The sequence below is a fragment of the Sorex araneus genome, chromosome 2 (assembly GCF_027595985.1).
Source record: "Sorex araneus isolate mSorAra2 chromosome 2, mSorAra2.pri, whole genome shotgun sequence".
Classification (NCBI taxonomy): Eukaryota; Metazoa; Chordata; class Mammalia; order Eulipotyphla; family Soricidae; genus Sorex; species Sorex araneus.
The window spans coordinates 295,095,678-295,109,659 of record NC_073303.1 but is presented as its reverse complement, the minus strand read 5'-3'; the positions used below and the strand labels follow the sequence as shown (position 1 = coordinate 295,109,659).

At 36.2% G+C, this 13,982-nt stretch overlaps 1 protein-coding gene across 4 annotated transcripts in view; it reads right to left on the bottom strand.

Moving 5' to 3' along the window:
• Nucleotides 1-646: 646 nt before the first annotated feature.
• The window catches only part of DCUN1D1 (defective in cullin neddylation 1 domain containing 1), a 35,286-nt gene continuing 21,950 nt past the window's right edge, over nt 647-13,982 (bottom strand). For all 4 annotated transcript variants that reach the window (XM_055127115.1, XM_055127112.1, XM_055127113.1 and 1 more), the window contains 3 exons: nt 6,024-6,106; nt 5,665-5,761; nt 647-3,417 (listed from right to left, as the gene is read on the bottom strand). In XM_055127115.1, the coding sequence (XP_054983090.1) occupies nt 3,338-3,417; nt 5,665-5,761; nt 6,024-6,106 (260 nt within the window). In that variant the 3' untranslated portion in view covers nt 647-3,337. The remainder of the gene's footprint in view (nt 3,418-5,664; nt 5,762-6,023; nt 6,107-13,982) is intronic.

Sequence of the window (13,982 nt, the reverse complement as noted above, 5' to 3'; positions counted from 1 at the left end):
ATAGTAACATGTTTGGAAAATCTAAAGAAAGTGCACATCAAATCAGCTACACCTAGCACTGTAGAACTGTCGTCCCTTTGTTTGTCCATTTGCTCGAGTGGGCACCAGTAACGTCTCATTGTGAGAATTGTTACTGTGGACTGGAAAGATAGCACAGCGAGTAGGGCATTTGCCTTGCATGCAGCTGACCTGGGTTCAATTCCTCCGTCCCTCTCGGAGAGTCTAGCAAGCTACACCTAACTCAAACTTATTAACAAATTAAAAAATACCACTTCACTTAAATCTCTAAGAAAATAATAACCTTATTTAATAACTGAATGAAAACTCCCCAGTAAGGCTATTATATAAAAGACTTCCCACATTATTTTATTAAGTTTATTTCTCTCATTAAAACTTCTTAAAGCTAATGAAGAATACTTACAATGCCGTATCATACAACTACAGTACTGTTAATGAAATAAAGCAGCCCAGTAAGTTGTAAACATTTTAAGTGCAGTAAACAAGATTTGGCATGGTATGTCTTTTCTCCCCAAAATTGACATTACAATGTTCTTTCTATGAAAAAATTATTCTTCCTAGACGTTTTCAGGCATACTTAAGTCTTTAAAAAATACACTGAAATAATGTGTGAAAAGATTTAGTCATGGCAATTTCACTGCAGCTTTTATTGCCTCTGTTGGTAATAGGACAGGGATTGATTGTAAGAAACACAACTGAACTTACAGAGATATGCAGGTGATAGTCACTAATCATAATTGTGACCTCAGGTATTTCTCTATGTGGGCACTTTCAATTTTTACACACTTTACTGTTTCAAAAAGCATTACATTTTGAAATGTGTACCTGTTTTGACATTTGGCAAAGTGGTTCAGTTTTAAACAGATCAGCATAGGGAGTTTGCCAGAATGAAAACTGAAACACTTATGAATTCAAGCAAGTCGTGTGTAAGCATGTATGTTTTTATCTCCCTCTCTCCACACACACACACACACACACACACACACGGCCATGAGTGTAAGCATCTTTTAGTACAAAATATTCCCTACATCCAGACATCTGCCCTCAGAATAATCACACCACATTAAATCAGTCTTCTCTTCAGCCCTAGTAATAGTATTGTTTAATTCTAAGATGCCATCATAGTGAACAAACTTAACTTTTATGCTACATAATTATATTCAAAGCTTTATGTATTTTTTTATAATTACACAGTAATTATAAATGTTTAGTACCAAACTGATGACAAACACTATTTTGTTGAATAGGTCTTGCATTTAAAAAGAAAAGTCTGTAAAACCCAAGGCACTAGGCCACGAACCAATATCAGACTTTTATATTAAAAAAAAGTTTTATATGGGAAAAAAGTGAATGAGATTTCATTTCAAAACACAGCATATGCAAATCAATCAATCTGAAAACAATACCGTAACTCAAAATCCTCAAGAAACAAAATAGTACATATATCTATATATCTTTTAAATTTTTTCATAATTGAAGTTTCTCTTCATATTTACAAATGCAAAATTAGGAAATACTGAAAGCAGCAGAATTCTTATTTTTCCTTTTTTTTAAAATAACCAATTCTAGTAACTGGAATAGACACTTTTAACATTTTCTTTTAGTAGAATTGTATTCTTGAATTAAAGTTATGATTGGAATATTAATATATCATCTCTGAGGAAAGACCTCTAATCAATTTCAAAACTGTAAATAAAAAGTAGTTTTAATATGTCCTTGTTCTTTAAAATCATTTCCACATCTACATAAAACGTAATGATATTCTGAAATACATTCTTTTGAAAAATTTAAGATTAGACCTTAGAGAATACCTGGATACACCAAGCAAAATCTATACCTGCTAAGGACCACAGGTCATCCAGTATCTGGAATTTTTAGCCTGCCTTACACAAATGTTTAAGAAAGCAATTAACCCTATTTCATGTAGGGAAGTGAACAGAGAAATGTGCATTTTCAGCATGAAAGCAGTTCATGAGTCTTGTAATTAAAAAAAAAAAAGGTACAAGATAGAAATTCTATTTGATGTGAAAAGTGAGCAAATTTGAATAAAACAAAACAGTAATGAGACTAAATAATTCACAAAAATAGAAGTCAGATTGGTATTTTGCAACAAGTGCATGCTTGCTTGAAAATCTTTGCTCTGGAAGTTAAGTATTTGGCAACCACAGTGATTAGCAGTTAAAGCAATTTCAACAAAATAAGTCATCAAAAATGGACTATTTTTCTGAAAGAGCAGTACCTATATTATAAAGATTGAACTTTATGGCTCATCACAACCATTTTCAAAATTTAATTCCTATTATCATCTTATAAATTAAAAGAATTTCATTTGTGTTCCATAGTGCGCTGACAAAAATTAAAAAAACAAACAAAAAAAACCAAAACAAAAAAAAACATATATAAACCCTCATGCCTAAATTTAGAGTACTGTATTGTGTAGCAATCTAAACATTCTAAACAAATTAAATAGTTTAAACTTATTTGACAGGCATATAAGCATTTCAAAATCATAATGAAATCCAATTATGTAGTGCATAATGTAGACAGGGGTGGACTTGAACATTATGCAAACGTCTTCCAACTAAAAGCTCCCTGCAGGGCAACTATAAACATGGCCAAGGTAAGTGCAGACTAGTTCTGTGGGACCTTTTGAATTCAAGGGTCTGAAACACAGTAAAGTTTTCAGGTAGGCACACCAAGTTATTCTAAAAAAAGTTTCACGTTGGTTATTTTGACATTTTTTTCATCAGATACCCTACTCACGTCAACAATACATGTGATTTGCACCCCCCACAAAAAAAAATTCCCCCAAACCAAAACACCATTCAGATCCAGTACACTTAAATATATCACTCTCATTGAAGTGCTATCAGCATAGTCTTTGCAACTAGCCCAAAGCATATATTTAAGAAGTTTTTATAATTGTTTGTGATGTTCATGTTTAATTCTTATGCCAAACTGTTTCCTGATGAAGACAGCATTGTGCTTTATGCAAGGATGGAAATCTCAAAATAATCACCATAAAGCTTCTAAGACTTATGGGAGAATAAACTATGATGGTCCACAGATATAAGATGAAATCCACAATGTTGGAATTATAAATGTTTTGAGCGGCCCAGACTAGAAGACAAGCCCAAACCACCATTAGAAGAATGAAATACGATATGGTCCAAGATGTATCCTTAAAGTTTTGTCTCAACCCTCAGTCTGAATGGTGAGGATTGATCTTCAGTTCAGTCCAGCCAGCAGAAATTGACTGTGCAATTTTCCGTTGTATTTATTGTACAGACTATGTACATACTAGAAGGTTCCTTTAGTGCTACACTGTTGTACTTTTTGTCCCAGCAATTTGAGGACGTGCAAATTCCACAAAGTCATCAATAAGAACAGGCCATGCTCCTAGAGGAAAAAAAAATAAATGAAAGGAAACAAAACCGAATAAGGCTAACATTTTCAGTGAATACTTTATACCTTCCCAATGAAAGTATGCCATTACAAATATTCCCCCCTTTGTAAGACTTCCGAAATTCTAGTTTTTCCAAGTTTCCACCTAAAATATTCCTTGTGCTATTAAATAATTTCTTAAATGATAGATGTAGCTGCTGTGGCAATCAATATTACTATGGCTTTCTAAAAGTCACACAGAAGCCTGAGCTTGAAGTAATTTGGTCAAAAACCAGCAGCCCAATAAGAAAAAAGGAAGTCTTGCAGTCTGTTACAACTTGAATGAATTTGGAGGGTTAGGGCTAGAAAAAGAAAGATAAATCTAAGTCTAGACTAAGTCAGAAAGACAAAGAAAAAATCCCAATTGACCTTCACTCAGATGCAAAATATAAAGAAACAGAGAGATTATGGAAACAAACGCTAAGATACAGTGAACACAGAAGTGTGATCTGAAGACACTAAAGGGAGAATAGCCTTAGGATATTAGCATGGCCTGTCACGTGGGTGAAAGACATGGTGTAGCAGCACTACTGGTATAAAATAGCAACATTAGTGTTATCACAAAAAAATGACTCAAAACAAAACCAAAAACAACTAGTTACCCAAATGGCCATGAAATGATGGCATGCTCCCAGTGCTGAAAGTACAGTAGATACTAGCCTTGCAAGAGATAGCAGAGCAGGTACGGAGCTAGCCTTGCATGTGGCCGACCCAGGTTCGGTCCCCATTGTCCCCACTTATCCCCTGAGCTCTGCCAGGAGTAATTCCGAAGTGGAGAGCCAGGAATAATCCCTGAGCATTGCCCTATGTGGCCCCCCCCAAAAAAAAACAAAAACAAAAACATTTTTAAAATAAAGTGATCTTCACTATAAAAAAAAAAGTACAGTAGATAGGAGCAAGCAAGTTTTCCGCATTAACAGAAAATATCAAACCCTATATTCTATCCTAGTTTATTGTTTGTTTTGGTTTGGGGGCCACACCCAGTAGGGCTCAGTAAACTATATGTGGTACAGGGCTCAAACCCAGGTAAGTCACAAGGTAAATTTACAACGTAAATGCTCTATGCACGGTACCACTGCTCTGGCCCCAAACTTCATCCTACTCTACAAATCATGCACGACTCTACACAATTCCATGTCAATCTCCAAATCAGGAAGTTTTCCAGTTCTGTGAGGTCTATCAAAAAAACACAGGTTACCAATCATTTGCAGGATTAATCTCACTCTCTCTCTCCCTCCCCTCTCTCCTTTCTCTGTCCTTCCTCTCCCCTCCTTCCCTCCCTTAGCCCTTCTCCCTCCTTCAGTCCCTCCTTGTTCTTGGTTCTGGGGCTACACCCCGTGGTAGCTCAGGGGCCAGTCTCAGAGCACAGTGTTCAGTACTTGCCCCCAGCAGTCCTCAGGGGGCCACGTATTACTGGGGATCAAAACCAGGCTTTCTGCATGCAAAGCATGTATTCTAGTCCCCTTTGAGTTATATTCCCAGTCCTCAGTTCTCAGCAATGATAAATGACAATGAAAACAAAGAGGAAAAAGTTAACATCATCCTGTTAGATTCAATGGTTCCAGGATACTTTTAAAGAGGTCAAGGTTGCTAGAGAATTTTCAAAGAATACATCTGTATGCTCAGTAATTTCAGACACACATTTTGCTAACTTTCAAGGGGAACTGCATAAATGTTTGAAGAAATTAATGCAAATCGCTACCACTTCTGGAAAAACAAAAGTACGCGGCCTATGGTGAATGGTAGCATTATGTTCATATGTGAAGAAAAGCATTCATTCAGTGCATATTTATAAGATGCTGATTGTGCCACAGTAGTCAACTGAAGTACATTTCAAATTAGTCACTAAGCTTACAATCCAGTTCACAAACAAGACCCAAAAAAACACATACAAATATGAAAATACGGTAAGAATAAAAGACGTTCCTTAAAATAACTGCAAATCTAAAACATGGAGAAAATTAATCCTGCTTTTGTGGAAATCATGAATGCTGGGTTAGTATTTAAAGCAACAGAATAATGTACATTGATAAGGAAGATAAAAGCATTTCAAACATTCAGAGAAGCACAAATAAAAGATCAGAAGAGGAAATTCAACTCTCAGAAAAACAAAAAGACACAAGAAATTTCAGTACACAAAACAAAAAGGATTTACAAGGGAAAAAAGAAACCAACAACTGACAGGGAAAAACTTCTCATTACCTTCTTCATCATAATTAGACATGTCATCTGCAATCATTGTACTGAAGTCTAAAAGAAGATTCCAAGTATCTTTTGGTATTGATCGTTTATGATGTTCCTATTTTAAAATAAATAAATAAGTCTAAATCACTACAGTTAAAAAAAATCAGTTCAGAAAATACTCAAGAATAATTATCTACTGTTACTAGTTAATTAGCTATTAACTATTTAGTGTAAAGAAATATTCTAGCAATCAAATTTCGCATTCTCTGTCCATTAATGCTCTTTGAGATGAGTTGATCATATTTAAAATGTTAATTTGTCTTAAAACAAAGCAAACTTTTAGAGGAAACACAGAACTGCAGAAAACATGAACTTACCAACAAAAATTTATTCCATAAGTCTAAGAATTTAAATCTTCCATTAAGCACTAAATTCCAGTAGGCAATGGCCATTTCTAGATCTGTAATATTAAAAATAAATTATGTTTCAAATGCCATGAATATTTGTCCCTGCAAAAAAAAAGAACAGGTAAGGCTAAAAATAGCTTTTTAAAAAGTGTCCTGAATATTTATGCAACAAAATTCCTGTGGGATTTAAGTCCAAGGTTTGTTTTCTGACTCTTTTATCAAGAAACAATTTCCTTAAGACATGAATATATGAAACAACTTACCTCACAGGGTGGTTTCTGAAGTTTCAACTAAATAAGGTAGACAAGCATGCTTGTCTCATAAGTGCTCAGAAGGACTTAGATCCTATTTAATGTATACCAGTGTTTCTCAACCTCCACACTTTTGACATTCTAGACCAGATAATTTTTGGTGGGGGTTGTCCTCTACGCAAATGCATTAGTATTATTTCTGGTCTCTAACTACAAGATGCCATGAACAGCTTTATTCTAACTCAGTGATGAGAACCAAAAATGTTTCCAAATATTGGTACAGGGGGGCTGGAGTGATAGCACAGCAGGCAGGGTGTTTGACTTGCACACGGTTAACCCGGGTTCGATTCCCAGCATCCCATATGGTCCCCCCGAGCACTGCCAGGAGTAATTCCTGAGTGCATGAGCCAGGAGTAGCCCCTGTGCATTGCCGGGTGTGACCCAAAAAGAAAAAATATATATATATACATATATATATTTTATATATATGTATATATATACACATATATATATTTTGGCACAGGTCCCCAGGGACAAAGATACTATAAATTGAGAATCACTGATGCGTAAGAATCAGTTGAGAATCATTAAGTATAACGACATACTGGCTCTAATTAAAAGAATTGCTAACCACGATCCCAACCATTTCTAAACTGATGGCTGACTGATCCTAACTCCAAGGACATACTATTAAAAACATTGATTTAAGGGTCAAGAGATACTACAGAAGTTTAGGCACTTGCCTTGTCACATGATTGTCCCTGATTAAATCCCCAAAGCACAGAGCCAGAAATAATGGCTCCTGAGCATTGTCAGATGTGCATCCAGCCCTCCCCCAAAAAAAATATTAAATTTAAAATTAGTAACAAGCTAATATTTGATTTCTTAAAGGTTTGATAGTTGATAAGACTTAAATGGGTTTGGAGCAGAGACAAAGAAGCAATCTCAGCACATGTCAAGTACATGTCACACGATGGAAAGAACTGTGACAACGATCTCTTAAAGGGAATTATAGCAGTTAATGAAATATCAAACTATTGTGATTTTATTTCTGAGTGTATTTTCATCTCGAAAGCTAGAAAAGTTCTATCCCAAGTAACTTTCATAAGTCAGAGGCCTCTTAAGCAGCGGGCTGGGGGCTAGGACAACTCCTGACTGCACCGGCTCAAAACCAGCGCCCAAGGATGCAATACTGCTCCGACCCTGCAGCATGTCAGCCACCAGCGGTTCAAGAAACTACCAGGACCACACCTGGTAGATCAATCGTGCCTCTAACCCCTGTGTGTTAAAGGCTCAGCCTCCATGACAATTTCAAAATTCCTCTTAGATTTTATTTCAAAACCACTCAATAATCACACACACGCATACACACTTTTCAAGGATTGTTTTGGAGATATTTCCAAACTTACATTAAAACCCAGTGGACATTCGGAAACTGCTGGATTAACTTCCTATGACTGCACATGCAAATGTACTTACCTTCAAATCCATCACTGTCTTCCTTCAAACTCAATAGGAAAGTGTATTTTATTTCCCCTTTCCAAGGTTCAGTCCCTAACACCACTATTTTAGATCCTAAATCAAAATTTGCCTCAAGAAATCTCGTCCAATTAATTTTCCTTTTTCCCTAAATATTTAATTTCACCCTGTCTTCGAGTTTTTCAACCGTCACAAAGAAAATGTTTGGTTACCATATCATAAAAATATTTTTCTTGGACCTCAGAACCCCTTAACAAGCTATTCTTTTCCTCCTTCTTTAAGAGATAATCCTGAGATTGTACATGAAGTCTCCCCCACTGTTAAAATTTGCTCCTCAAAACATATGGCAAATTCATATATGCCCATGTTTTAAGAAAATTAAAAATATGACAGCACTTCCTAATCGCAATTATGTTTTAATCTGTAGTCTTTAAAGCTCTATATCCAATATCTCTTCCAAGTTCTTTAATTTTGCTATATTTCTTTATAATATTTGGTTTACGTTAAATAACCACGTAGTTTAAACATAATAATATTACTGTTATTACCATGTACAGAAAGATTTGTTGTCATTACATGTGTGAGTTTCTTTAGAAGAATTAAATTTGTGAGAACTAAGACTATGCTGACCACTTTTTAACTGTTTTCTAAGAATGAGAAACAGTAAAATATTCAAGTAACTGCAAACCACAGATACCTAGAAGTAGCCATTTGTTAGCTGACACATGAAAGGATGTATATAGAGTAGAATGTTATAGACATGTAATGTTTGAAAATTAGGTTCAACAGACAACTTCTGTAATCTACCTTCATTGCCTCATTTTCTCACCTCCCACACATTCTTTCATCCTATAAATTAGTGTCACCCCGTCACCTCTACTATGCACACCACTGAAAAAGAAATCTGACCCTTCTGTCTGCTAAATAACCACTTTTATGTCCTTAAGTTACTTGGCTCGCTGCCATCTTTAAAAGAACTGTACACACTTTCTGAATCAAATAGTCGCTTCTTCAGCTGTAATAATAACAATCTGCTGATTTTCTTCCATTCTCTCTGGCCATCTGCCTCCTCTTCCTTTATTCCACCATGAAATGTCGATATTTATCACACTACACGTCAGCAATAAGCACTTGTACTAAGCTTTACCTCTTCAGATGCTGAACCTTCTCAGCTAACAACCAAATCTGAAGTATAGATTTTTGTGCTCTGAATACACATAGCTAATTGTCTAAGAAACTCTATCGCTGGGTGTCCACAAACAACTCAAATTGAAAAGCTCACACTGAAATTATCTTACCTCCACAGACCTGTTATTCCCTCTCTCTCTCAATGAATGTCATCACTTTACAGTGCTGCTCAATAAACACAATTTCTCATGGAGAGAAACTGTCCCCTACACAGAGGACATTTATCATCCTGCTAATTCCAATAGAAATCCTCATTATTATAACAACCAAAATTCATTATTCATTCTCTCTCTCCCTCCCTTCTCCCTCTCCCTCTCTCTCTCCTTCCCCCCTCCCTCTCCCCTCTCACACCCACACTATTTTACAAATGCTCTAGGGGAGTCAGAAATCACTAAGAGAAGCTGTTGAAATAACAGGCAGAGCACTTGCTTGCCTCGCCCAGGGCTGACCTGCATTCAGTCCCTTGATTCCAGTCAGGAGTGCTCCCTGAGTGCAGAGTGGAGTAAGCCCTAAGCACCACTGGGTGTGGCCCCAAAACAAAGCATAACAGAATCACTAAAGAAACTCCTTTCTTCTTCACCAAGTATTTCCATTGAAGGCTCTCTCATTTTAGCTTAAGCATTTTAAAATTTCTCCCACAGTACCTAGGTTAGGGTCCTCTTCGCGCCTAGCTAAATTACCATGGTAAATGCTCAGCTAATTCCCTCTCTTCCACTAGTTCTGCCTCTATTCTTTTTAAAGAATCAAAATGCTTTCAAATAGATCTTTCAGGAAGTTAATTCAAGGTCATTTCTACACTAAAGTTCTTCAACAATTAAAATAATGAAATACTTCTAATACCCCTTTCAGAAAGACCAAAATCAAAAAAAACTCCACCAAACGTTGGTAAGGATGTAAACAAATAGGAGTTCTCACTTAACTGCTGGTGGAAATGCAAAATGTACAGCCACTTTAGATTCTTGCCATTTAAATCCAACAATCATGCTCCCTGGTATTCATGCAACAGAAACAGAAACTTAGGTCCATGCAAAAACCTGCTTATGGTGTTTATATCTGTTTAACTCATAACTACCAAAACCTGGAGACAGCAAAGATATCCTTTAGTAGGTGAATGTGTATAAACTATAATACATCTAGGTATTAGATTATTATTTGGTGTAAAAAACTATCAAGGCATAAAAAGACATGCAGGAAACAAATGTATATTAATATCAGCAACTAAAAGAAGTCAATCTACAAAGGCTAGTTATATGATTCCAACTAGGGATAGTGCGAAAGTGGAAATCTTAAAAAGATCAACCATTGCTAGGGGTTAGGAGAAAGTAAAGAAAGACTAGGCAGAACACAAGAGGATTTTTCAGGCAGTAAAATTTCTCTAAGATGCTTAATGGAGGATACAGATCATTACACCCATCAAGTATACAACAACAGAACCTAGGCTAGGTCATCAGCAGAGAGCATACACACGAGACCTAAGTTCAATTCCTGTAATAAACACAAACCCTAACTATGAACTTTCGGAGATACTGTTATGTCACTGCACACTTAACATAACAAATATATTATTATATGAGCAGTATTGATAATGGAAAAAGCTATCTATCTGTGAGGGTAGGGATATTATGGGAAATTTCTGTGTCTTCTGTTTAATTTTGTTGTGATCCTGAAACAACTTTTTTAAAAAGTCTACTCAAAATTTTTATCTGAAATGATTTCCTAGTTCCTTTAGATAAAATTTACTCTTCTAATCAAATTATTTACTTGCACTTTCTCAAAACTGCTGTCTCTCATCTCTAAGCAAATGAATTTGCTAATCTCTCCACATTTGAGATAGCTTCTTTTTCATCTGACCTTGAAAATGTATATTTATTCTTCAAGGTTCAAAAGGTTTAAGATCTTGCAACTCACACAGACTTAAAATGCTCCTGATTCCATGTTTTGAGTAAGCAGTTTTTGAATAAAAGAGGACTAAAGTAAAAAAAATAATACAAAACAAAACCTATGATTAAAAGCCAAAACACTTAAGATTAAGTTGTACTGAGATAGAATGCCAATTGCCACAACATAAGAATAACTGCCCTTTAGACAGAAATGGCTGAGTGATAAAAACACCTAGAGCGGTTACTTAACAGTTTAGCCTCTTAAACTCAAACTCCACCACTAGTTCAGTGACCTTGTACGACAAAATTTATATTTGTAATTCCATTTAAATAAAGATAACAATAATATCTACCCTCAAAGGTTATAATAAGTACTAAAGGAGATATTACACAAAACATTTAGACAACTGCTTGGTAAATAGTATGAGTTCTTACTATTCATTTTAAATAATTTTTAATGTTTATGAACTAAAGCAGAAATGGAAGAATAAATTCAGAAAGAAATAACAATAAGCAACAGTAGCAGAATAAATGATACATTGTACTAAAAGGGAGATTCTTGCAAAATGAATCCAAAAGTTCTTGGAGAGGTTCCCAAACTCATTTGGAGAGAACCTCCCTCCAAAAAAAATTCACTCATTGCACCCCCTGAAATCTATCTTCTTTCAGTAAACGAAGCACTTGCTCAAATGCACCCAAGGCTAGCAATGCACCCACCACCTGGATTAAGTGACATCACTCTCTTTAGGAACATTGCAAATGAAGAGAGAGGTAACAATCCTAGCAATATTCTTTCAAAAATAATCAACACAGCATTTGAACTTGAAACCCCAAGATTTCATAAAACATGATCAACTGAGCTGGGAAGTTGGCTCAAAAGCAATTAAGGAGCTGGGGAGTTGGCTCCAAAAGGCTCTTAAGAGCATGTAACTCACAGAGAGGAAGACATTTTCTCAGAAATAGTTACAATTAGCATAATATTGTTAAAAAGAAGGAAGAATGCAGTGTAAGGTCTAAGACTGAACTCTAGATCTACAAACTCAGCTTTTGTGATCTTAACAAGTTTTCTCTAACCACCAAGTCTCCTCATTTTTATCTTTATGATGGAAAAGGCCCTTTCACTTAACTCAAAGGATTATGAAAGCCAAATGGATAAAAATATTTATCAAAACCGCCATAAATTTCTAAATATAAATTTCTAAATAATATTCAAAAATTTCTAAAACTCTAACAAATGTTAAACTGATGGCACAGTGTAAAAGTCTATCAAAATACATTCACAAGAAAATAAGCTGCAGACCCTAGTTTAATAAAGTTTAGAACTAAACTTTATTAAATATATATCCTAAAGATAGCATACTGGCAGCTGACAAATGTAAATTCAAGCCAAACTAATAAACAATCTCTCTCTCTCTCTCTCTCTCTCTCTCTCTCTCTCTCTCTCTCTCTCTCTCTCTCTCTCTCTCTCTCTCTCTCTCTCACACACACACACACACACACACACACACACACACACAAATTAAGGGGCCACACTGTGGATACAGAGATACTGTTTGGTTTCAAGACATCTAGTTTAAGAAAACCGAGAAATGAAATGTATTCTAGAAAGACAGTAATAACAATAAGGTTTTCCTCAAATGAACAATGAAATTACTGCAATATTATGAAGTAACTGCAGTGGTGACTGGAGGGTGGCAGGAGCACTGGGGAGCTGAGAGTACCTGGGCCAGAAAGCCAGCTCAACAGACTGCTTTGCACTCAGGAAGGCCAGACTTGAGCCCAAACACCACAGAGTCCCTTGAGCACCTCCAGGGACAACTCCCTGAATAATCAGCAGTATTCGGATCTGTGTTCAGGAATCATTTCTGGGAGTGGTCAGGCGCCTTACCTGCTGTATTATCTCTCCAGCCCTAAAAAGTGATAGTATTTTAAAAATAATTTAACATCCTCTAGGTAGAGGATAAATAAAAGCAATGGTAGGAGCTATGAACACAAAGATAGTATCACCACGCGATCTGACAGTACTGCGGTAAGAATGGGCCTCTTCTCAACACAATGTGCCCAGTCCCGTGTGCTCTAAAGTGAAGTCTATTCTACATGAGTCTGATTTCACAGGCGACTTTTAAACTCCTTTCAAATGCAAGATTCAGAAGACGTCAGGAATGTCAGGTGGCTGAAGCAGGCGATGTGGAGGAAGCACCCTATCCCGAGTCCCTTGGAGGCATTAGAAAATATGGAAACCACTAGATCTCACAACTGGCATGGCTACTTATAAACACAGTGCAGTCACTGTCACGCTCTGCCAATCCGTGCCACCCCCTCCTCCCTATGGTCTTCCAACTCCTTTCTGCTAACTAATGTACTTTAAGAGTTCTGTGACCCCGTAAAAAGGCCATAGATTTTTCTTTTCTAACATCTTTAAACAAGTCATTCTATTTGCTGATACTTCACACCAATGCCAAATAAAGGTTTCTCTTTTATTTTTTTAAGTCAAGGCTTTTTCTATTTTCATGTTTATAGAAACATGGAGAAGAGAAAGTAGAAAGAGTGCCGTATGCCTCTCCTCCGGCTTCCTTCCCTTCACTTCCTACTTATCTCTGGCATACCTCTCCGTACTGTGAACTGAAGTCTGTGTAGTCTGTGTTTTACCTTAAATTGTTGTATATTCTATGGTGTTGCGTGGCTTTTAAAAGTTCTTCATAAACGGTGGTTAAATATATATAAAACAAAATTTGCCACCTTCACTTTTTCTCAGTCCCAGGGACTGCACAGCCAGGCCTCACACTGGGCGTGTTTCCCACCCCTGTCTGAGCTGGAGCCCGGTGCCCGCACCACCTCAGCACACAGCTCAGTAGCAGAGGATACACAGACACGACAACCACGCTCCAGAACTCTTCACATTACAAAAAAGATACCTTTAAAATGTTTTACTTAATTTTCCTCCAATCTAAAGCTCTGATTTGTTATCATACTACTATGTCCAAAAACTATAAAAAGTTAATTTTGCTTTATTTACACCTCAAATAAGGAAAACCATGATTCATTATCAAACCTGTTAGTAACCTGAAAATGTCATTTTTGTACTCCATTAAAGAGGTAACACATTCAGCCCTTTAAGTCAACATTTGATA